Raw genomic sequence first — 23,031 nt, 5'->3', positions numbered from 1 at the left:
CTCTCTCTCGCAATCGCCCCTTGTGTCTTGACCATCGCTAGTCAAAAGGGATTCTGCGCAACGACTCTGTATGGCCTCCTTTCCTCATCTCCTGAGCAGCAGCAAGACTACTGGGCACCTTGATACCGCAGCAGTCACCCCAGCCGGTACCATCGTGAGCGCTGCCCGTGTGGCTGTGATTTGAGTGATCATCACCGCTGTCCTCGCCGGCAGCGGACGGGTCCTCTTCGCTCATGCCCTCGGTGGCGGGGATGAGGGAGCCGAAGAGGAAGTGCTGCATGACGGGCAGCTTCCCCAGAACCTCGGCGACGAACATGCGGCGCATGCCGCCGTCGATCTTGGACCACGACTTGGAGGAGGAGATGTCGTCCAGCATGGGGCTGTGCCAGCGCAGGCCCTTGACCGTCTTTGTGCTGTTGACGAACTTGACCTGGCCGAGGTAGAGGAAGTCGTCGCCGAACTCTTCGACGGTGAGGTCCTGGTGGATGGCGCGAGGGGTGATGAAGGGGTGGTGCAGAAGCTGAGAGGCGCCGAAGAGGAAGGGCAGGAACTGGTAGTCGTCGAGGCCCCAGACGCCGTGGGAGCCGGCGGGCTCGAGGTAGTAGGCCATTTGGACGACGCGCATGAGGGTGAGGTAGCGAGCGAAGACGCGCAGGACCAGGGCCTGGAAGTCGGAGCGCTGCAGGATTCCGAGTTGGTAGAGGCAGAGCAGCCACATCATGAAATTGAGCTCGTGGCCGGATCCATAGTCGATGCGGTTTCGGTTGCCGAAGGAGTGGGCGAGGTAGGTTGAGGCTTCGGCGATGGCATCGGGGTTGTGGAGGCCGAGGCTTTCATGCCACGCTGGGATCTTTTCCTTGACGAGATCTAAGAAGCCCCTGAAGGCCTTGTTGCCGAAGCGGGAGCCGCCTTGCTCGGTTGGGGGGGATTTGGATACGCATGTTTCTGCTTCTTCGAGGATGGCCAGGATTGCCTTGACGGGCTCACTCAGGGATTCATCCTTGATGGCTGATCTGGGCGTGTCAACCACGGACTCTGACAGGCCAAACACCCATGCGGTAATGAGATTGTACGTTGGTGAAGCCAGGAACAGCTCGTGATCGGCCTTTGACAGGATGCGTCTGCTGGGGACCGTGAAGGTCCAGTCCGTCAAGTCCGGCGGCGGCGGCAGGGCGGGCGTCTGGGGAACTGGTGTCGGGTTGGAGGGGGCTGGTCTCTTTTTGCGAGGCTCGAGCTTGGGGATTCTGTCTTTGAGGTTGGGGATGCCAGGGGCCGGTGATGATGATGACTGGGCATGTGATTCGGAGGCCATGGCGCTTATTTGACTGCAGATATTCGTTGATTGATGGGGTGTTGTTGAAGCGTGGTGAGTGATGGCGAATAAAGTATGGTAAAGGTATGAGGTGAGGTGAGGTGGTGTGAGTTGTCTGCTATGACAAACCGGTCGGTACCTGAATGGCCAGCAGCTTCCAGAGGCAGCCCCACGCATCTGCCAGCAGTTGAAGGGAGGTTCCCCGCAGAGTACCTGACAGTGCCCGTGAACATCTAACGTCTGCGCTACTCTGGCGACAGCACAAGTACCCAGGCGACATGGTCTACTTTTGCAGATCGAGACTAGCACCACCGTGGCGCCTCTCTCATCACCTGGAGGGCAAAATTTCAACTTGCGCATATCTGATTATCAACGACAAGACCAACAGCCTTGCAGCCTCGCCACATATTCATCTTCACTCTTTTCTTTCATTTAGCCATGGCTCCCCCTTCGGCTGAGCTGTCACATCTGCCCAAGGCCGACGGCTCCGCAAACTTTTCCTTTGGCGGCTACACAATCACAGCCGCCGTCAATGGACCAGTAGAGGCTCAGCGCCGGGATGAGAATCCCTTTGAAGCGCTGGTGGATGTGAATGTGCGGCCGGCGGCGGGCGTTGGAGGTGAGTAGATGACTTGCTTTGCTGTCACGAAGGCTGGAGATGGTTCAGGACTGGGGGAAGTTTGTTGCAAGTTCGTGGCTCTGACCGTCTTGTTTGTTCTCACTAGGAACCGCTGAGCGGCAGCTGGAGGCCATTCTGCAGCCTGCTCTGCGGCATCTCATCGCCATCAGGAACTTCCCCAGATGCGTGGTCCAAGTCACGCTCCAGGTCATGGAAGCGCCCGAAAACGCCTATGTGAACAGCAAGGTGATGCAGCCCCGGCTCGTAAGTCACGTCTCATCGCTCCTGGACAGCGGCTGTGGCTCGTCTCATCTCACAACTCATCTCACAGAACCTCGGAATCATCCCATCGCTTTTGCACGCCGCGATGCTCGGCCTTCTTACTGCCGCAATTCCCTTGAACACAGTAGCCTCAGCAACCTGCCTGGCCATCACGAATGCTGATGAAGGCACTGCCATCAAGGTAGACCCGTCACGTACGGAAATCGACCAAGCGACCTCTGTCCACGTGCTAGGCTTCACGGCCGACGGGGACCTTCTCCTGGCCGAGAGCGAGGGCTCCTTCACAGCAGAGGAGTGGGACAGGGTTCTCCAGACGGCCGAGAACGTGTGCTGTCGCGGCCAGGAGACTGGAAACGACGCGGAAATGGGAGGCTACGGGGCAGAGTCCGAAAATGTGCTACACTTCATGCGCTCCGTCCTGGAGGCTAAGGCAGCCGAGAGCCTCCACTGGAGGTGAAGCATCTACCGCCCGTCGAGACGAAGTTGTTTCTCTCCCCCTACCATTGGCCCTCTCCTTGCAATCAAACACATGCGCGGGCGCCAGCAGAGACGGCCATACGGGTTTGCTATCACGTCTTTGCGATAATGCGGAGCGCCCCAGTTGAAAAGCCGGGCGATTTGCCGGTGACTCGTGTGAATCCGCCTCCAGTAGCGAGGCGCTATCACTATCTCAAGCCCATGACAAAGACTGGCATTGAAGGGAACTGAAGCGGAAAACATGGGGTTGGAGACGCTATTGGATTTATGATGAAGCGACATGGAGGGCAGCACATCACGCAAGTAGTGTGTATCGCTACGCGACGGGATGCCATCCAGACAAGTCAGCTGAGGTCGAGAAGCATTCGCTAGATAAGCTGCGTTATTAATTCTTGGGCATGACGCGCCGCTTGTCGAAGGAAGAGGGTGTGCCGAACAGGCTGAATTCCTTAATCACTCGATATCAAGAGGGGGAGATGGCATACCATCCATAGCAGTGGACTCTACGGGATACCTCATGAAGATTTGGGTAGTGATGAGATCAATACGTAAAATTCCTAGGCGGGTATTTTTCTTCTTCTTTTTTTTTTCACTTGCTGTTCCTACATATCACCTGCCTTGCTAGACTATTAATGGTGCTATTTGGCATCTAAATTTGGATCCATGGATGCTTTGGAGCTGAGTGCCATCTGTAACAGCCCCTGAGGCCTGGTGTGAATGGTGAAACGCCGTTTCGGCCACCAGCGGCAGGCCCCGTAGCGACCGTGCAAAAAGGAATTAAAGAAAGAAAAGAGAGACAGTCAGAAAGGGGCAAAAAATACAGCCAAACTGAAAAAAGACGGTACAAAGGAACTTCATGCGCCTGCAAAGTGTATGCGGAACATCGAGGCGGGATTCGGGGGGTAGGGGAAGGACGGGGTTGGTGAGACTGCCAAGATGCCGCACTATCAATCGGCGGGTATCATCTGGCATACATGGGAGCAAAGGCAACCAGTACCTAGTTGCAAAGTATACTTCTATGGCCTCTGTTTCCTATCGCGGCCATTTAACCAATACCTTGTTTTCCATGTTATGGGAATCAATAATGTTCCGCAGCGTAGTATTTCGGTTGGTTTGGTTTCAGTGGGTTGGTTTGGTTCACCCGTTCTGTGAGTGAATCGTTTGGAAATCGCAGCTCGAAGCACCTTGTCTGTGGAGGAGCACCTGTAACCGTACGGGGCAGTATCAGATTGACCCATGACCGTTTACTCCAAGTTAAGATATTTAGCGAGCAGATAACTCTCGTACTTCCTGCTGCAGGCAATGCGAGTCTGTGTCTCAGATGAAGCCCTGCAATCCACGCCCACATTCCCAAACGACAAGGAGCACGAAATCATGGTTGTAGACGACGGGGAACCAAGGGCAGCTGGGCGAGGTCGCATCGAGGGCCCGTTGTTTCGCTCATCGCCAACGCCAAATGTTTCCGGGGGCTGGCGACGCTTGAGCGCCTCTGTGACGATGGCTGCATCAATTCCTCTACACTAAGGGGTCCCAGTTACGGACGGGACAGGTTCCAAAGGGACAAGGTCCTCTGGCGAACGGGGTGACGAAAAGTGATGGGATTTGCTCTAGCGGTCAGAGAATTGTGTTGATTTGATTCCTTTATTTCCTGTCTTGCTCTTGCGGGGGGCAGTTTCTATAAAAGACCGATTGGCTGCAAGTGGCTGAGGCTGTTTGCCTTTTTGTACTTTCTTCCATTCCTTTTTGGAGGCTTGTCGACGCACAGCTTGGTGTTGCAGTGACAATACCTACCGAAAGCAGAGCTCTGGAAGTTCCTGCAAGTCAGTGATTGTTTGTTGATACCAGACGCAGCGTGTCGTTTCTTTCGTCCTTTTCATCTATCAATTCATCATTATCCTGTTCTTTCCATTTTACTCAACGGCATCTCCTTGCCTCTTTCCCACGGTGTTGTACACTCCAGGTTCGGCAAGACCAAGGCGTCGCCTCGTTTCCCTCCTGCCTTCTCTAGCGGCAAAGAGACTTTGCGCCTCTTCCCTCTTCAGCTCTCTCCAACTCCCTCGGGGCTTGGTTTCAGCCTCGCTCTTCCATCATCTCTTCACTCTCGCTTCTGTGCTGCCAATCCCATCGCTTTCGCGCTACAGCTGGTCTGTTGCAGCCTCACCTCCTCGGTACTGTCCCTCCCGAGCTCCAGCCCTCAAGGATCTACAACCTGTAAGACGACTCTCCTTGCCTTCATTGGCGCCCGCATTGCAGATTGCAGAGTAATCCGATCGACGCGGAGAAATCTGGTTGGCAACTGATGTACTGATACCGGCAATTCTAGTCCCTCGATTTCAAAGCACACAGGCAAACACACAAGGGGAAACTGCAAGGTTGCGCAATTGGACCCCAAAGTTCGCTCCGACACTTCCGCTGGCCGCTTGGCGTGTCGTGCTGCATCGCATCGCGCATCTGCAATTTCCCTTTTTGCGCCCTGCAACAAGCTGGCTGTGACGTCTGCTGCGTCACTGTGCGACGGACTGTGCGCAGAAACCAGGTGTGCTGCCCAATGGCGGCGCCTCGCAATCTGGCGATTCTAGCTGACACTGTTCCAGATCCTTCGACCGAGTCCTACCCAAAGCAACGAAGAGCGGCAATCCTGCCCCAGACGCTGCGCTCCTGATCCCGGCTCGCCTCCAACAAGAGGAAGCCCGCTATTGCTTCCACTAACTCCCTCCTGCTAAGGCCCGCCCGGGGTTAATAATCGCATTCGCAATCGCTGCTACCGCCCGCTCCAGTAATCATGGCCGGCGCGGTTTCCCCTCGGACCGACCTCCACCCTACGCCCGAAAGAAGCAGCGGACTTGAGTCGCACGACGGCCCTGTTTCGCTTTTGTTGGCTAAATCCGACACATTAGACCGCCGTCCCAAATCATCCTCCGGCATTCATAATCTCTCCGTCAACGTCTCGAAAGCCTCTCGCTATGAAGTCGACTCCAACATCCCATACACTGCTATTCCATCGCTAGGTGGCTCTGGTGCCGCGGGCTCTCCCATTGCGCCAGTCATTATCTCGCCGGCAGAAACCTCGAATGTCGACTCGCCCAAGACCACAGTCTTGCCAAGCCTCACAACAACTGAAACGGAATCCAGCCAGCAGCAAACACAGCAACAGCCACGCGATCTCTACCAAGGCACTGCCTCCCACGACCTCCTCCCCCGCCAGACGCTTCTCAAAGCGCTCGCCTCTACCACCTCTGTTTCTCGTCCCAAGAAGCCCGAGGCTCTCTCGCTCAACAATATGTTATTCCCTCAGACCAGCAACGGCGGCGGCTCCTCCTCCTCCGCCGCCGCGAGTCCTCAACAGCTCGTCGATGCGCTCCAAGACCTAGCCAAGAAGAGATCTGCACCGAACACAGCAATTAGCAACCTACTGTCACCGTGTTTCTACCATCAGCGATTTGACGACGCCGTCGATTTCGAAAAAGTCCTCGACGAGATTAAGAATGACGAATCCATGTCGCACTCGCGCTTGGTCCAGACTGCGACAAGCGTTCGCGAACTCTCCAAGCAGCTTCAGCGGCGTCCCGTCAAGCGAGCAGTCCGCAATGTCATGATCGTTACCAAAGCCCGGGATAATCAGCTCGTCTACCTCACCCGAGAGCTGGCAACGTGGCTTTTGCAGACGCCGCGATATGGATCGGAAGTCGGCGTCAATGTCTATGTAGACGCCAAGCTGCGCAACTCGAAGCGATTCAACGCCGCAGGAATCATCGCCCAGGATGAGCGATTCGAGACCATGCTCAAGTACTGGACCCCGGATCTGTGCTGGAGCCAGCCCGAGAAGTTTGACCTCGTGCTCACTCTTGGAGGCGACGGCACTGTCCTCTTCACATCGTGGCTCTTCCAGCGCATCGTGCCCCCGGTTCTTTCTTTCAGCTTGGGTAGCCTCGGCTTCATGACGACCTTTGAGTTTGAGCACTACAAGACGCATCTGAACCGCGTGATGGGCGATGATGGTATGAAGATTAACCTCCGCATGCGATTCACCTGCACGGTATGGCGCGCAGGCTCCAACGGCCACTCAGACGAGGGAGAGCAGTTCGAAGTGCTCAACGAGCTTGTCATTGACCGTGGCCCTTCGCCATATGTCTCCAACCTGGAGCTGTACGGAGACGACGAGCTCTTGACGGTTGTGCAAGCCGACGGGTGCATCTTTTCTACGCCTACCGGCTCAACAGCCTATTCACTCTCAGCGGGCGGCTCTCTCGTCCACCCGGATATCCCCGCGATTCTCCTGACTCCCATCTGCCCTCACACTCTCTCTTTCCGACCCATGGTTCTCTCCGACACCATGGCGCTCCGTGTGGCCGTCCCACGCAACTCCCGAGCCACCGCCTACTGCGCCTTCGACGGCAAGGGGCGCGTGGAGCTTAAGCAGGGCGATCACGTCACCATTACCGCCTCGCAGTATCCCTTCCCTACCGTCACCCGTACCGACACGGAGTGGTTCGACAGCGTCAGTCGCACTCTGCGATGGAACGTCCGCGCGGCTGCTCAGAAGCCCTTTGACGCTTCGGGAATCTCGCCCAATGGCGAGGAGGGAGAGGATGACAGCTGGGACATTGACACCGACAGCGCGTATTATGCGAGCGAAGAGGGCAGCACCGCCGCCAGCCCCGTCAGGAGACAGATGAACATGCTGGGCATGTGATCTCGCCAAGCACCTGATGAATTGTTCTTTCTCAAGTCGCCCCTTTTGTTTTCTCGTGGTGTTTGAACCACCTCGTGAGCGTGTCATGCCAACTCTTTCATCTCATACTATACGTATACGGCATTGGGTTTTATAATACACTTTCACTGAACATATAGATTACGGATATGTTGGGATTCTTATTCCCCTTTGTTTTGTGTACTCTGGCGTTAGGAATACTCATGGGACTCAGCTGGATAACGTCCCTCTGGTTGGATATCTTCTTTTCCCCCCCTTTCATTGTCTTGAGAATCAGTCTGAAGTTTAGACTAGATAGACCATATAGCTAGACATGATTTTAGCAATGACAGCTCGAGGAAGCTTGAAATGCAAGTCAAGCTTACCAAAGCAACTGGGTGTCCCGCCTTGTAAATCATGTGAAGTGTAAAATAAGCAAGCATCATGTAGATGTAAATAATTTCTTTTCTATCCCCGCCAATGATTCGCCGACCCATGCGCCGTCCCAAAATGCCCGTTTTTATTCCAATCCCAGCTCTAGCCATACGAAACCACTCGAGACAAGAAGAGAAGAACATCCGACCAAAAGACTCGAAAACAAGCCTCTATCCGCAGTAGATATAGGTCACCAACCATATCCCTTCCCAGAAATAGAAGACAAGATATTACTGTAAGAAAACATGCCACCCTCTATAAACAAAGAAGAATAGCGAGAAGTCGTAAAAGGGTGTCGGGCAACAAAGTCCCGTTTCCCAGTTGTAAAAATTAAACTGATTCGTGTCTTCGTAAGAGACAAAGGGAAGTATCCAAAATGAGCGTGGGCAGTGTTGCTTTTGTCTTTCTTTCTCCTTCTTTTTGCTTCTTGGGTCTCCTTGGCTTGTTCTGCTTGTTCTTTGCCCCTTGCATCATCTCCAAGCGCCCTGGCTCAGAGACAGCAGGCCTGCAACGCAGTCCATGTCGCCCTTCTTGCTTGGGCTGACATCACCGCACATGAAGCGGCTTACTTCATCGTCGCGTGGAGATTCCGCCTTGGCCTCCACCTCCCCAAAGTCCGAGAACCCCGTTTTCACGGACGCACTCGACCCCGTTGGCATGGTGTGGGAACGCATCAGGAGCGCTGGGCTCTTTCGACCCTGCAGCGCTCGACCGATGCGCCGCGCACCCTGCGATCGACTGGGGCTGCTGGGAGGCATTTGCCGGCGTCCGTCTGCAGAGGCTGCCCCATTCCTGGGGCTCCAGTTCTCCTTGTCCGAGTCGGAGGGAGAAACGAGCATGGAGACGTTCATCTTGGCGTGCGAGGACTCGCGCGCCCTCTCGTCGTTGGCCCAGCAAGTTTCCAAGCGGGCAACGCTGGAGGTCGTGCGGCCGAGCCGGGGCTTCTTGGACTGGCGGTGGCGCGACAGGTTTGACAGCGGCGCATTTCGCTTGACACTGCTGGGTTGCAGAATGCCGCTGGTGGAACGAAGCAAGCTAATGGCAGCAATGGCAGAGCCGCTGGACTCATGCTCGGCTTGCGCCGTCAGCTCGTCTCGAGTCTCAGAGTCGGCACACAGCTCCCACGCATGAACATCACGAGACCGGCCCTGCACCAGGCGTGGTGGGAGCGAGCTGGTCAAGGTGGAGATGGGAGGCAGAGTGACGGCAGGAAGCGCACTATGGCTACGGTGAAGGCTCCGTTGCCTGTATTGGGAGAGGGATGGCAGAGTAGATGAAGGCCTTGATGGAGTTTCACGGACTGGCGAGGACTCGTTGTTGGGCACCAGCTCAGCCTTGCCTTCAAGAGAGAGGGCGAGGCGCACATGCGATCGGTATTGCCCAGATGTATTAGAAGAGCAAGAGGAAGGGATGAAGGGGTCATATCTGAAACGAAGACATGTTAGCAGCTGGAAACGGCATGGACGTTAACACACACGGGGACGTCTTACTTGACCGAGTTATCACGAGAGAGAGGCGTGGCGTAGCAATTGCCCAGATTCCATCGGTTTGCCAGGTAGCCGACAGAGCCTGACACGGAGTGAGGGTGGTGACCGTCCTCCTGCGGTGGGAACATCTGTCGCTGCGGTGTCGCATGCGACAGACTGCCAGCGGCGTAGGGCTGAGAGCCGTACCGGGGTGCAGGCGTGGCATGAATGGCCTCTGCGGCAGCGTGGTGAGGGTGTGCATGATGGGGACTGTTGGGCATGTGAGAGGGCGACGTGGGAACATGGCTGACAACAGCGCCAGAAGGGTCGGAGGCGGGGAACGAGGCGGAATTCAGCTCGACGACGATGCTGCGGGAGGTGATTGGATCGGACGCGATGTTGTGCATGCCGCTGAAGCGGAGAGCCGCCAGCTCCTGCGGCGATAGCGGGCGGGATTTCCGCCTGTCATTCTGTCTTCGGTTCTGGAACCAGATCTAATTCGCCAAACGAACCGCCATGTCAGCTTGTGTCTTGCCTCCAAGCATAAAGGGTGCATAATGTTTAATTGATTTTAATCTGGAGACGCGTTGACCACTTTGGATCCTGGCATGGCAGCCAGGGGTGAACGTGACCCAATTGAAGAGCAGAGCAGAGAAACGGCATACCTGAACTTCTTTCTCGTTGAGCGAGACGCGATTCACAATCTCGAGACGCGCCTGCTTATCGGGCTTGGGGTTGATGGAGTATGCTTCTTCGAGGATCAGCTTGTCCTTGGTGCTATGGAGACGGGCACAAGATGTTAGCTATCCGACAGGCATATTGGGCCAATTGGAGTTGAGGCCGAGAAAAGGAGCAGTATTATGGTTTCTCAACTGCCTTCAGCAGTTTTTAGAGACGAGGAAGACATACGCAGTTCGTTTTCTCTTGCCCTTGGGGTGCTTGTCTGTGGTGGGGGATGAGACGGCGGGGAGCGCGCTCTGGGTCATGGCGGGCATGTATTCGTCGGTTCGGATGGGCGACGGCGAGCTGACCAGGCGCAAATGCTGGTGGTGATGTTCAACGTCTGCCATAGATGCAGGCGGCGTGAGAGGACCGTTGGACATGGCGGTGGAGAGGAGTGTTGCTGTGGTGCTTGTCGTGTGATGTTGTTGTTGTTGTTGTTGTTGTTGTTGTTGTCGTTTCGTGTCTAAGCGGCGTCTAGAGGCATCCCACTTCTGTTGTTTGTTTACTCAGAGAAACCGCGAGAGCTGGGGAGCAGGCTGGAGAGCAAAACGGAGGGGATCCAGCTCGATAATAAAAGCAAGAATTCAACACGCAATTGGTGCCCAGAACGGAGTCGAGGTGAAGAGGAGGAAGAGGAAAAAATCAAGACCAGGAGCCCCGGAATCGACGTGTAGCGAGCAAAGACGTGGTAAGGCAGGTGTGTTGTGGACGTGCAGGAAGGTGCAGCGCAAGTTGCAGGAGGCGGTGGGAATTGGGTTGTAGCAGGTACATAAGCTGGGCGGGCTGCATGGGCGGGCGATCAGGTAGAGTACAAGGGGGGCCCGGCGCGCTAGGCTGTTAGGTACCGCTACCTGCCGTGGACAGCGCATAGTACAGCAGGTTACAGCACGCACAGCACGCCACAGGCGGCCGCCCTGTGCTCTGCTGTGGCCCCTGTGGCTCCGTGGAGTGAGTGGCCCAGGGGGTGCAGTGTTTGTTGCGGTTCTGCGCGTGGCATTCCGGCTGCTGGTATCGGTACTACCTAGTACGAGCCCAAAGCCAGGGCCAGCTTGAATGTCAGGTTAATTGAAGCCACCCCTCTAGCTCCAGATTGCCCGCCGAGAAATAGATTCAATTTAATTCACGTCTGTCAATTTCAGCAGCAATTGATTGATACCTTGGTGCATGTTGATTCGCGTCTTCTTTTGTTTTTTCTTCTCTCCGTTCCTCTTGTTCCATTTTCTAGCTTAATCGGCGCTCGCTGTAAAGCAAATCACGGCACGCGGCTGGCGCTGGCATGTCCCAATAGGGAAACACTACCAAATCAAAGACGCGTTGCACGTGCAGGGGTCAAGCTGCGCTGCCCAACTCTTGTGTTGTTTTTTCTCCGCTTTCCTTGTCTGATCTGATTCTTCATTACTTCTATTCTGGTTCTATTCGTAATTGCTCCCGTAGCTTATCTTTGCCATCTCATCGAGACATGGAATTGGGCCATTGGTGACCCCTGTTGCAAGATGCAGAGGAGAGCTCCATATTCTTCAGCAGAATAGTAGACACAAGTAATGTAACATAACCAAGACCGAAAGAGTGCAGACGATACAGTAGAATGGAAAGACGAAAAAAGAGGACTCAAAAAAAGGACCGGGATGGCTGGCCAACAAACGCATGAGAGGCGTACACGATACCTTGCTGCTGAGTGCTTGCATGCGGTCCCGCTCACAGCTAAGCATTTCTCCCTCCTTCAAGCTCCCACCCATTCCCACCCACACACACTGCTTTTATTGCTGCCACCACAACGAGCACTATCGAGTCCGAACCGCTATTTTAGTGCCGTGCTACCTTACCTAGGTACCTAGGTAGTAGTATACAGGAGTCGTAGTAAGTACCAAGTGCTTAACCGTTTGTTTACTTTTGGCCGCATTGGGCTCACCGCAGATAAACACGGGACACAAACCATCACGACTCAACGCAACTCGAACAGAACGCAACTCATATCACCACTAATTGTCCATCTAACAGTCTACGTAAACTGATCCAAATCACCCTAATCATTCACTACAGATGAGTGCCTATTCTTAGCAATCCCATGCCATCACATCACACCGTGCTATAATACGTCCCATATCATCAACAGCCACTCAACAGATGCTACCAACAGCTCGAGTCGCACATTCTGCAAAGTACGCCCAGATGGAGACCGCCATGCAAGCACTCCAACGTGTCTCCCTCGCTCCCATGCCGCTGCTGCATCCGCTTTACGGACGACCAAAAGGCCTCCATGTCGCCCGGTGGATCGTCTTTAGCGCCCAGCCCCCCCTGTTTTTGGAGAGCCGCCACGTTGTGCGTTGTCCAAAGGGGACAGAAGACCAGACGGACTGCAGCTGTTCGATGGCCTTGCTGGTGGTGAGATGCCAAGTATGTACGTGAACAGTCACGATCACGCATACGCTGAAGACTAATTGCTGCATCCGACCGCACAGCCTGGACTCAAGTCGGTATACTCAGCATCAGCCTGACTAGGACAAGGGGTCTCGATAGACGCCAACGCCTTGACGGCTCCCTTCCTCTCTCTCTCTCTCTCTCTCTCCCACTCTCGCTCTCGCTCTCTCCGCCTCTGAAACCTAGGCATCGACTCGGAGCTTCATTCATCCTGGACCTCTTGACCGCCTTCGAGATGCATACAAGCAGTGCCCACCCAAGGACTAACGCACCATCATCCTGCATCGCTGCACATGTACTCGCACATATTCGGCGTACGCTCTTGCTGTGCCATTGGCCCCATCCCCATCGTGGGCCGGCCGACTCGTGCCAGCCTCTTCGTCGGACGAAGCAGACGTGCCCAATGCTACTTGTATGCGTTGGCCTCGGCAGACTCGCCCAGCCCAAGGGCCAATGTACGATTAATTGATTGCCTTTCCGCCTTTTGGGCTTGTCTGTTGTCTCTTGCTGGGGCCTCACCTGACTGACACGCCCCTCTCTCTTGACTTGGGCGTCTTCTCTCAGAGAGAGTTTTGATTCATGAAGGACTGAGTTATGACGGACAGAGTCTCATTACGAAGAGAGAAGTACACACCCTTTCGAACCTCATCACACCACAGCTGTATCTCCCCCGAATCTTCTCACTATCCCTCTTACTCAAGCAAAACAGCTTGCTATTCGCTCCAGTGTCCCCATAACCAACCTACCTCCCCCAGCCCGTACGTGATCATGTATGCACTGCAAACTCAACCTACATGACCAACTCGGTTCCCTTGCCGCCCCTTGTCCACCAGGATTCCCTATTTTCTATCTTACTTGAACATTTCCCATGTCTCCCACAAAAAACCTGCAAGTACAAGTACATCCACATCAAACGTCGTACGTGTCATAGCCCCCCGGCCGACATGTACATGCTCGTACATGCGTCCTGCATCTCTCCCTCCAACCACACAACATCCTGCTCTTTCTTTCTCTCACCGCAGTTGACGAGAAGCAAACAAGGGGGGTGATGGAAGTAGAAGACAAGGAAAATAGTACCCTTGTACGAAGAAGACACATCCACTCCCCCGAGCCCGCCTACAGACTACTACTCGCATGCCCAACACTTCTTTGCTTTCTTCGGCTGCTTTTTTTTTCTTCATCTCTTTCTGTTTTGGTTAGGATAGGGGACCGGTTCCTTGATGCAGCAGGCTAGAATTGCAGTTCTGGATCTGCACAATAATCCTGCCTACATATTCTATATAATCCTACATAAAGCATGTACCGTAGTCTGTGAGAAGCTGTGCGCTGTCCCTCAAGTCAAACATATGCTCGCCCATCGTGTTACTTTGTAGTTGAGCTCGTTCTCCCCGAACGCCAAAGGGGTCAGGGCTCAGCAAGGATAGCTCAATAATACCGTACGCCGCATATCGAGCACAAAGTCCCCGAGTTCAGCCAAGACAAGGCAAATGACAACTCGACAAGGGGCGTCCATGTAGGATCACCGCTTCCCGGCAGGGCCTCGTCAGTTCAGTATGGAGTCCTACGGAGCTTCCCTCGCACATGAATGCGTTGTCAGACATGCATTCCACCCAAAAGGCTTGCTAGATGTCTCGCCGTTTACCATCTTCTCGAACTGGGGGGCAGTCAATTTGCTCGAATCGGCTGTCTAGCTCTCCAGCTCTCCAGATCTTCAGTAACTCTCCAGTTGATTACATCGTAGCTACTATACTTACTACTAGGTAGGTAAGTAAGGTATGGTAGATAGTCATGGGACATCAAGTGATCAGATGTAGAAGAACGACACTCGCCATGAAGACCCTTACTACTGAGAGCCAACGTCATCGAAGGTATTAGCTGAGCTTCCAGAATACACGAGTCCCTTGACAACCCTTCATATACATGCCTAAGCTTGAGCTGGCGAGCCACACCTACCTTATTGCTGTATGGTGGGAAAGGTGATTTTGTCAGCAGGGCTGTGAGTGGCCGGATGGCTGTATCTTGCAGATCTGATAGGTACCTTTACGCAGGTGATATGTGCTTGTCCTTTGTCGCTTTCGGACCGCCTGTAGGTGAGACTTCGGTGATGATCAACGACTTTGCTATCATACGAAACGCCTGCAGTATGTCAACATCAAGGTCGGTCGTAACAGTAGTACGAGGTAGGAGCACAAGAATGCCGTCTATTGATGTACGGGGTACAGTTCACTATACCTTTGTACTCGTCATGCCCTTAAGAGGACAAGTCACAATCTGCGCATCTCGACGCCGCGGCAGAGGCCGAGCGAACCCAGAAATGGTGGTACGAAAATGGTGTCTTTAATATGAAAAAAGTCTAGCTAGGTTAGGTTTTGCCACAGCTCCTGCGGCGACGCCCCAAATAATCTACCTCCGACGAGGTATCAAGGATATGGCCCTGCCCTCTCCAACCGAGCTCCTATCAACTCGGAGTTCCCCTTCCTTTATCATAAACGGTCATTCCAGCTGCCGATGGCTTCTCATCTCGTAACCCGGGATATCCCAGCATCGTCAAACAAAGCACTTTTCGCCGCGGTCGAATCGTTTACAGATCGTCGTCAGACAGCTCACCGGGCAGCGGCAGAGCAGCGGCATCGTCCATCTCCTTCTTGTACTGGGCCAAGAGAGCCTCGTCAACCTGGGCGGTGGGAGGAGCCAAGGCGGGGGCGGCAACAAACTCCTACAACAGCCAGTCAGCGCATTGCAACAGGACACATCAGGTTTGGGTCGAGCGGGAGTACTAACCAGAGCAGGGTTGCCGACGAGCTTGCGGGCCAGCCACAGGAAAGGCTTCTCGAAGTTGTAGTTGGACTTGGCGGAGATGTCGTAGTACTGAAGGTTCTTCTTTCGGTGGAAGGTGATGGTCTTGGCCTTGACCTTTCGCTCCTTGACGTCGACCTTGTTACCGCAGAGGACGATGGGGATGTTCTCGCACACGCGGACCAGATCACCTGCAAGCCATGTTTAGTAACGCCACTCGTGCAAAAAGGGTAAAGGGCGCAACATACGATGCCAGTTGGGGACGTTCTTGTAAGTGATGCGAGATGTCACATCAAACATGATGATACCGCACTGGCCGTTGATGTAGTAACCGTCACGAAGACCACCGAACTTCTCCTGACCGGCAGTATCCCAGACGTCGAATTGGATCTGACCGTAGTTCTGGCAGCAGGTCAGTATATCGAGCGCGATATCGATGGCGGACGGTGCGTTTTGAGACTCACGGTGGTGAAGCCAAGGGGGTGGACCTCGACACCGAGGGTGGCCATGTACTTCTTCTCGAATTCACCAGTCAAGTGGCGCTTGACGAAGGTGGTCTGTTGCATCAAAACCATGTCAGCGGGAGGTCGTCGCCAATGCATATATCGTCAAAGGGGAAGCGGAAAAAAATATCGTCGTTTCGCCACGTCAGGCGGGAGCGTCGTCTTCGAAGCCGATCCCGTTTGCATGCAGCGCCGATTGATATCCAGCGACCAGGGAATCACACACCTTGCCGGTACCACCGTCGCCGACAAGCACAAGCTTGAAGGTGGGAGTCTGCTGTTGCTCAGCCATTCTGACGGCTCGAGGTGTTTAGCGACGGGCGTGAGGTGATGTAAACAGGCGGGGTCCTGCGAGATGGCGTTAGTCTGGCTGATTTCGAATCCTGAGCCCAAGCGGCGGCGTGTTTGTGGTGCATATAAGGCTGTAGCAGCACAGGAGCTCACAGGGAAGAATAGAAGAAGGGATTCTGCGAGAGAGGATGAGGGCAGAAGACGGCAGAGGTAACAGGCCGGGCAACTTACCTTGTGTATTTTTTGGACGACGCGAGGGTGTGGACGTCGAAAAGTTGCTCCGAACGGTCTTTGACCTGCTGAGTTCTTTTGAAGGCGGCGGGGAATCTGGGACTGGAGACAAGGGAGCAAAAGGCAAGCCTCTCACCATCAAAGCGAAAAATTCAGTCGCCAGGGGTGGGCTGCCCGCACGTGACATCACCGCCCTCGACATCACCGCCCTCGTCTCCGCTACCTGCCCGCGACCTGGGCCGGGCGCGTCGCCCTGCTGTTTTTCCGCGTCTGTGCCCAGAGCCGGAGGTCCTGCCAAGTACCGCGCCAGCCGGGGAGGCGACAATGACGGGCAGTAAAAAAAAGCGTGAAGCTCGTTGCAGGGCAGCTTCCGCGTATACCGCCTGCCTGATTGGGCTCTGCATGTCCAGCTGGGCCCAGTATCTCTTCTGGCTTCTTCTCCGTTCTTCGTAGCGCAAACCTGCTTTTGCTTTGTCTGCCCGGGGAGAAGATGGGCTTGTATGCAGAGTTGCTGCAAGCGCCGAGGAGCAAATGTCTCGGCCCAACGAGATGTGCGGTGTACGAAATGATACGGCCAGAGCCCGCGTTGCTACCTGATGGCTGAGGTAGACACGAAGTACCCTGTTTTTGATTCATTGTTCGTCGATAAGACAACGTGGAGGGAGCGTTTGCTCCAGATTGTCTTGCATTCGAAGCACTACTAGTATACCAATGCAGTGCTCATAAGCACGTGCCGATGAAGCTGTGATACGCATACTAGCTACTATAGTAGCTAAAGAAGATGCAATCGTTCTATGGGACAAATACACTGAAATTGCCTACAGATGGGTATCTTATTGAGATCGCATTCTGACGACTTACAATATCTGCAGCTGCATACCTAGTTTGGATCCAGTAACCATGGTCCAATCTCGCCCATACAAAGACTGAGTGCCTCAAGTAGGCGCTACATGCAGGGTAAGGCTACCACTCAGATCATAGTTGGATATGCTTCTCACGATCCTTTCGCTTGGCTCTCCTCCCATGGCCGGCTTTGATATATCTTGGCTCCCACGGCGCTTAATATGGCGCAGCATTGCCTGGGGTTGCCACGACTCCGCCATCATCTCTCTGGTGCCCAACCCAACCCACTGGATATGCCGTGACCTTTCCCATGAATTCATGCTGTCGTGGACCGATACACTGCCTCCTATCCGTGATGACGCTGGATGGGTGCCTAAACGCGCGATGAGTCAAAAGAAAGCAACGCCTCGTCAGCGAGTGTCCGGCGTTATCAGGCGGCAATTCCATGGGTGTGACCCGACTGCAATCGCCGCCGCCGAGTACCTTGTTCATCCATATTATGAATGGTAGATTAAAGAGGCAAGATGTGGCAGCCCAACATTCCTCTGCCGCCCCAGTCTTTCCTGGGAACCAGGGTCAACCTCAGCTCCTGTCGACGAGCAACTCCATCTGGCCGAGATACTCTGATGAAGATGTTTCTCTGTGCATTGATTGTTAGGATCCAGCGAGTGGGTCATGAATCGGGCGAGACATACTCCTTCGTTACCCATAACACACTCTGCCACCTTCTTGAGACCGTCATGATTCGACCGGTTCACGTAGCCAAAGTTGCGAATCTCATCGCCAGCTTGCAAGCCGGCCTGTTCAGCCGGGCTGCCTGCTGCCACGGTGTTGACCTTTGCAAACGGCTCATCCAGCTGCTCGGTGTGAGAGTCTGGTAAGATTCGAAGTTCTTCTCCAGCTGTGCTTGGGGCCTCGTCCTTGTCTTGGACGTTTGCAAAGTGTTCGTGAAGATACTTTTCAATGTTCGTCATGAGCTCTTTGTAGTCGTTGCGCAAGCGGATAATTCGCGCCCTTGTTGTGCGGACTGTAGGCATGTAATTAGACACTCATTCATGATCACGCAGTTTCGTTCCATGGACTGTATACTTTGAGCAACGTCGAGATCAGCTCGAGGAAAGCCATCTCTAGTCAGGAGCGGTGTTTGCATATCAACGCCATGCTGGTTTGCTATTAACCTCTGCTTCAATCGTAATTCGTATCGGTATCAGCGGGTTCATACCGAATCCAACACACTTCCGAGAGCTTTTAGTTCTGCCTCCATATCGTCCTTCTTCCGCTGCAGCTCCGCAAAGCTCAGCTTGGCCGTATCGCCATTCCTGTGACTGAGATTCGACGTCGGCCCTGATGGCACAGTTGGTGCGTGAAGAGTATCCATCTTGGCAGCTACAACACCGAGAGGAATACTGAAGATGCAAATAGGTAATGTGGTGAGAAAAGAAGATCAACCGCGATGGCTTTACTCAGCTGGGGGAGTTTCGAGCTGTGACCCAGGCGGGCGTCATACCAACAGCGACCGTCCCGGGCCTTTTTTGCGGGGTCCAGGAACGGCAGAAGGCCTACGCACTCGCTGAAGCTGCCGACTGCTTGGAGGGGACTTGAGGGCTACCTGACGGAGCTGTGTGTAGCTGCTGAAATTGCTCCATGAGAGCAGCACTTGTCGGCCTAGCGGCACTTGACAAGCTTGTACTTGCCAGGTACTGCTTCCAGCACCGCCTTTTACTGGTCCGTGCGCATTTCTCACCTCTTTTCCCACTGAGAAGACGGCAAGCACAGACGTCACACTGCTAGCATTTAATCTTTCCAGGCTCTCCAATTCCGCCAACCGCTCTTCTCTCTCTTCGACGCGTGCCCGGAAGCTTTTTTGTCCCTTTTCCCTTTCAACTATCGTGACAGAGGCCGCAATGGCATCCGCAGGAGATGCCCGACTTCTGAAGTCGACCAAGTTCCCTCCCGAGTTCAGCCAAAAGGTCGACATGCAAAAGGTCAACCTGCAGGTCATAAAAAAGTTTGTCACCGGCCCCAACAAGGCTTATCGTGGCCCCCCCGAATTGCAGTACTGACGCCCAACCTCGCAGATGGATTGCCAACAGAATATCAGAGATTTTGGGCAACGAAGACGACGTCGTAATCGAGCTGTGCTTCAATCTGATTGACGGACCCAGATATGTACGTTCTAGTCGCTCTCTTTGCTGCTTCGACTCTCTACCACCTCGCCATGCTGACTCTTTGTACACCAGCCCGACATCAAATCGCTACAGATACAACTCACCGGATTCCTAGACAAGGACACCGCCCCGTTCTGCAAGGAGCTATGGAAGCTGCTGTTGAGCGCACAAGGCAACCCTCAAGGCGTGCCCAAAGAGCTACTGGAAGCTAAGAAACTTGAGCTTATGCAGGAGAAAGTTTGTGCCTCCTCAATCTTCGGAGGAACAACCCCGCTTGACTCCATGATTCTGACAGTTGAACTAGCTCGAAGCCGACAGAGCCGCTGAGGATGCACGAAAACGTCGCGACGACTTTGACCGTCGTGATCGAGAAGTTAGCGAACTGAAAGAGCGAGAGCGTCGAGATCGAGCGAGCGACAGAGGTGATCGATTTGGACGCCGTGGGGATCGGGCTCCCGAAGGCCGCGGAAGAGGAGGTCATGGCTGGGGTGGCAACAGATCACGTTCGCCCGAGCCTCGGCACCGCGCTTCTGGTGACTCGTATAGGCGAGACAGCTATGTCCCCCGGCCTCGAGGCGGCCGGGGTCGCGATCGTGGCTGGCAGCGGCGACGGAGCCGCTCACCGTCCGGGTCAGCGTCAGACCGATCCCGCTCTCGAAGCAGCAGTTCGTCCCGCAGCGATCGGAGCTCCCGAAGCCCTCCACGCCGCAAGGGACAGTCTGCCCGATACCGAGATTCGAGGAAGAGATCTAGGTCTCCTCGTGGTGATGCTTACCGACCGAGGCGGCAATCACGCAACGGAAGGGACCGCCGAGATGCCCGACGCCGACGATCACAATCCTCGGAACGCATTTCTCCTCCACCAAAACGAAGACGGCAATCCATTTCTAGGAGTCGGTCAGGGGAGCGGAGAAGACGTTATTCAACTACGCCATCGTCCCGTTCGCGGAGCTCCTCGGGATCTCGCAGCCGAAGCCCCAGCCGCCGCCGTGATCGATCCGCTGATAGCTCTAGATCACGCTCACCCCCGCAACGCCGACACGGTCGCCAACGGCGTGATGGTCGCTACCATGAAGACGATGAAACCCTCGCGAAGGGCAATGATTCTGACAGGAAGAGACGCAATAGCTCCTCTGCGCCTTCGTCTCCATCAAACCGTGGCAGATCGGCTGATATTTTGGAAGATGAACCGCGTGCTCCGAGCTCTTAGCTGTGCTGCTTGTCTATCGTCGACCAAGAGGTGTGGTAAGCCCCTGGCCTGAGGGTGGGAAGATTGGCCACTGTAATTCCTCGCTGACTTTGGCTGAACGATGCTTGATGAAGCATAAGGCCACCGCCGTACCAACATACTCGCTAGCGAGCTTCACATTATGGAATAAGCAGAAGAAAACATCTGATACAGGCGCCCACATCAACAATTGAGGCTAACTGCTGTTGAATCTCGTCTCTAGGAGAAGTATGTATTGAAAGAAAAGCAAAAAAGAAAGCGAATCATCTCCGCCCTGAAGAGTCGAGAACCGCTCTTGATATACGTACGGAGACAATATCTGGGGAAAAGAACGAGCAATGTCTCGGTGCAACCGAATGGCATCAATACAGTATGCTGAGACAATTACCTTTTATAGCAGCTGATTTCTGCAGTTCTCGCTGGCGCGATTCTTCATGTCGACAAATTCCAAGTAGAAAGGGATACGGCGAATAGAGCTCGTACCTAATATATCTCGGATTCTCTCTTATTGTTGGAACGGGATGATTGAGATTCGGTGACATGCTGCTCTTGTGCATGTGCTTGACATCCTTGTGCTGCGGCTTTTTGGCCTAGCGTCTCAGGACCCCACTCTGCCTCTAGCCTGCTTTAGGTTAGTACCTGGTACCGACCAGCACTACAAATCCGGTGCATGAAAACACCAAAGCTGCATCATCAAGAGCACAAGCCGCAACTCTGATTCCATCCGCCAACTTGACGTCGCCATCGCCATCGCATCGATATTCGTCCGAGACAAGAAGCGCTGGCGCATGGCGGACAAGAAGCAAGCAACCACATCCCGACCGAGCGAGGCGCAGCCCACCATGGCGGAATACAAGAAGGCGCAGGCGCGCGTGCGAGACCTGGTCGACCGGCGCAGGCAGCTGGAGCGTCGTCTGGTGAGTTTATTCCCCCATCTGGCGTGTTTAATGGCGCTTGATTGCTCTCGTTCTGGTTATGACGCGGGACTAACGATGGGATTGGCATAGGCCGCGATGGAGGAGAGCATCATGCAGAAGGAATCGGCGTACCTCGACAGCACACCGAACGGCAACATCATTACGGGCTTTGACAACTACATGAAGGGCACGAGCGGAGCGGCTGCACAACGACGCAAGACGGGTCCCCCAGAACAGAACCGCGTCTTCTCGCGCTCATCGATATCATACCGACCGAATAACGGGGTGAGTCTTTTCCCAAAGCAGACGAAAGTCTCCGGGCTGGTTAGGGGCTTGCTGTCGACCATTTCTGCGCGGTTTGCTAACCGGGTTTGTGTCTGTTGTAGGACTCTTCGACTCCGGGATCAGTAGGGTCAACGCCTGCGCCGACGCCATTGTCGACAACCTTCCGGGACAGCGGGTCGAGTAATCCTACGCCGACGTCGGCGGGCGGGAGCAAGGCGAGCAAGTCGAAGAAGAAGGACACGGAGGAGAGTGAGAATGATGCGCAGACGAATAAGAAGAGGACGAATTTTGGGGCGTCGAGGAAGTGAGGATGGGGTTAGGCAAGCGGTGGTCATTGGGGATTCCATGTTGGTATAAGAGCTTCTTTGTCTTGCTGCGGCATTGTGGCCGCGTGAAGGGACGAGGCGAACGCATGGGAGGCGTTTCTAGGGATCTGGTATATACGGCGTTTGGGGCGTCGAGCATCTGGAAGGGTTTTTATATTGACGACTAATCGAAACATAACGGCAACATAGCGCAAGCATAAAGAAGATCGGGTGTGTTCCATGGCTTACTTATCGCTCATCCTCTACTTTAAAGGGAAGACAACCCGGCGTCTTGTTGAGGGCAACACATGCATAAGATAGGCAGTTGTTGTGCTTGATCAGTGACGGCAACCCCAACTTACCTATGGTGGCTCTTCTAACAGGCGTCAAGAGGGAGAAATAACATCACGCCTCTTTGGCAGTAGATTATCCTCAACCTCGAACCGCGAGCTGCAGATTTGCAATTGACTGGCACAGCACAGGAAATGAAGCACCGAATCTGATCTGGATTGAGAGCTCGGCAACTCGGCGTTGTCCGAAGGTACCTAATCAAAGATCTGTAAGTCCAAACTCGATGCTGATCGATCGTCCGAGACTATCAGTACGCTACTTTGGCGTATGATAATATCCCACCCACTAATACCTGAGAGGTACTGTCTGATAGTGGAGGAAGTCAGTTACATGTATCAGCACGAACAACCGCCACCGTCTTAACTGGTGATATGAAAGGGAGTGGCTCGCCCGCAAACCCGCTTGGCTATCGAGCATCCCAGTAGGTCTATATATATCTCAGTTACTGCTACTTGTTGTCAGTGATTTTAGAGCAAGGCGATTTTTACTTTCTGCTACTGTCGCATATTATATCTTCAGTAACTCGACGGGTCTGCATAAAGACTACCTAAGTTTGGATGCTGGCGAGCCACTCTGGTTACAAAAAGTCCCTTTCGATTCCCATGTCTCCGACAGAGAAAGTTCCAAACTACATCATCTGGGAAAGTTTCCCCGACAGTGGGCTCTTTGCTAGGAGAATGCGGGGTTACCG

General features: G+C 54.2%; 9 protein-coding genes across 9 annotated transcripts; 5 read left to right on the top strand and 4 right to left on the bottom strand.

Moving 5' to 3' along the window:
* Nucleotides 1-37: 37 nt before the first annotated feature.
* CCMA1212_009779 (Serine/threonine-protein phosphatase 2A activator 2) lies at nucleotides 38-1,312 on the bottom strand (the record flags this gene model as incomplete). Its single annotated transcript, XM_073706849.1, has 1 exon — nucleotides 38-1,312. The coding sequence occupies one exon, from the start codon at nucleotides 1,310-1,312 to the stop codon at nucleotides 38-40; it is 1,275 nt and encodes a 424-aa protein (XP_073554771.1).
* Nucleotides 1,313-1,750: 438 nt separating this feature from the next.
* On the top strand, nucleotides 1,751-2,670 carry CCMA1212_009778 (Exosome complex component RRP46; the record flags this gene model as incomplete). The annotated part of the gene is made up of 3 exons (XM_073706848.1): nucleotides 1,751-1,931; nucleotides 2,038-2,195; nucleotides 2,263-2,670. The coding sequence occupies 3 exons, from the start codon at nucleotides 1,751-1,753 to the stop codon at nucleotides 2,668-2,670; spliced, it is 747 nt and encodes a 248-aa protein (XP_073554772.1).
* Nucleotides 2,671-5,472: 2,802 nt separating this feature from the next.
* On the top strand, nucleotides 5,473-7,383 carry CCMA1212_009777 (uncharacterized protein; the record flags this gene model as incomplete). Its single annotated transcript, XM_073706847.1, has 1 exon — nucleotides 5,473-7,383. The coding sequence occupies one exon, from the start codon at nucleotides 5,473-5,475 to the stop codon at nucleotides 7,381-7,383; it is 1,911 nt and encodes a 636-aa protein (XP_073554779.1).
* A 902-nt stretch (nucleotides 7,384-8,285) lies between these two features.
* CCMA1212_009776 (uncharacterized protein) lies at nucleotides 8,286-10,384 on the bottom strand (the record flags this gene model as incomplete). Its single annotated transcript, XM_073706846.1, has 4 exons — nucleotides 8,286-9,240; nucleotides 9,306-9,775; nucleotides 9,947-10,058; nucleotides 10,191-10,384. The coding sequence occupies 4 exons, from the start codon at nucleotides 10,382-10,384 to the stop codon at nucleotides 8,286-8,288; spliced, it is 1,731 nt and encodes a 576-aa protein (XP_073554780.1).
* Nucleotides 10,385-12,391: 2,007 nt separating this feature from the next.
* Nucleotides 12,392-13,471, top strand: CCMA1212_009775 (uncharacterized protein; the record flags this gene model as incomplete). The annotated part of the gene is given in 4 exon segments (XM_073706845.1): nucleotides 12,392-12,398; nucleotides 12,415-12,474; nucleotides 12,672-12,877; nucleotides 13,316-13,471. The coding sequence occupies 4 exon segments, from the start codon at nucleotides 12,392-12,394 to the stop codon at nucleotides 13,469-13,471; spliced, it is 429 nt and encodes a 142-aa protein (XP_073554777.1).
* Nucleotides 13,472-15,003: 1,532 nt separating this feature from the next.
* CCMA1212_009774 (GTP-binding nuclear protein GSP1/Ran) lies at nucleotides 15,004-16,013 on the bottom strand (the record flags this gene model as incomplete). Its single annotated transcript, XM_073706844.1, has 5 exons — nucleotides 15,004-15,138; nucleotides 15,204-15,409; nucleotides 15,467-15,620; nucleotides 15,683-15,775; nucleotides 15,948-16,013. The coding sequence occupies 5 exons, from the start codon at nucleotides 16,011-16,013 to the stop codon at nucleotides 15,004-15,006; spliced, it is 654 nt and encodes a 217-aa protein (XP_073554778.1).
* A 1,584-nt stretch (nucleotides 16,014-17,597) lies between these two features.
* On the bottom strand, nucleotides 17,598-18,492 carry CCMA1212_009773 (26S proteasome non-ATPase regulatory subunit 9; the record flags this gene model as incomplete). Its single annotated transcript, XM_073706843.1, has 4 exons — nucleotides 18,309-18,492; nucleotides 18,134-18,266; nucleotides 17,782-18,113; nucleotides 17,598-17,726 (listed from the first exon to the last, which is right to left on the bottom strand). The coding sequence occupies exons 1-4, from the start codon at nucleotides 18,462-18,464 to the stop codon at nucleotides 17,598-17,600; spliced, it is 750 nt and encodes a 249-aa protein (XP_073554775.1). The 5' UTR covers nucleotides 18,465-18,492.
* Nucleotides 18,493-18,990: 498 nt separating this feature from the next.
* CCMA1212_009772 (Serine/arginine repetitive matrix protein 1) lies at nucleotides 18,991-20,516 on the top strand (the record flags this gene model as incomplete). Its single annotated transcript, XM_073706842.1, has 5 exons — nucleotides 18,991-19,094; nucleotides 19,165-19,255; nucleotides 19,327-19,491; nucleotides 19,559-19,757; nucleotides 19,801-20,516. 5 exons carry the CDS (start codon nucleotides 18,991-18,993, stop codon nucleotides 20,514-20,516), a joined length of 1,275 nt encoding a protein of 424 aa, XP_073554776.1.
* A 562-nt stretch (nucleotides 20,517-21,078) lies between these two features.
* On the top strand, nucleotides 21,079-21,992 carry CCMA1212_009771 (Chromatin modification-related protein eaf6; the record flags this gene model as incomplete). The annotated part of the gene is made up of 4 exons (XM_073706841.1): nucleotides 21,079-21,113; nucleotides 21,168-21,399; nucleotides 21,490-21,684; nucleotides 21,786-21,992. Coding segments are annotated over 4 exons (669 nt in total), but the record flags the coding sequence as incomplete, so codon positions are not given.
* Nucleotides 21,993-23,031: the final 1,039 nt, after the last annotated feature.

The sequence above is a fragment of the Trichoderma ghanense genome, assembly GCF_004382785.1.
Source record: "Trichoderma ghanense strain CCMA-1212 chromosome Unknown scaffold_18, whole genome shotgun sequence".
NCBI classification, from domain to species: domain Eukaryota; kingdom Fungi; phylum Ascomycota; class Sordariomycetes; order Hypocreales; family Hypocreaceae; genus Trichoderma; species Trichoderma ghanense.
Note: the sequence above shows the minus strand (reverse complement) of the source record. Positions and strands in the feature narration are given on the sequence as shown.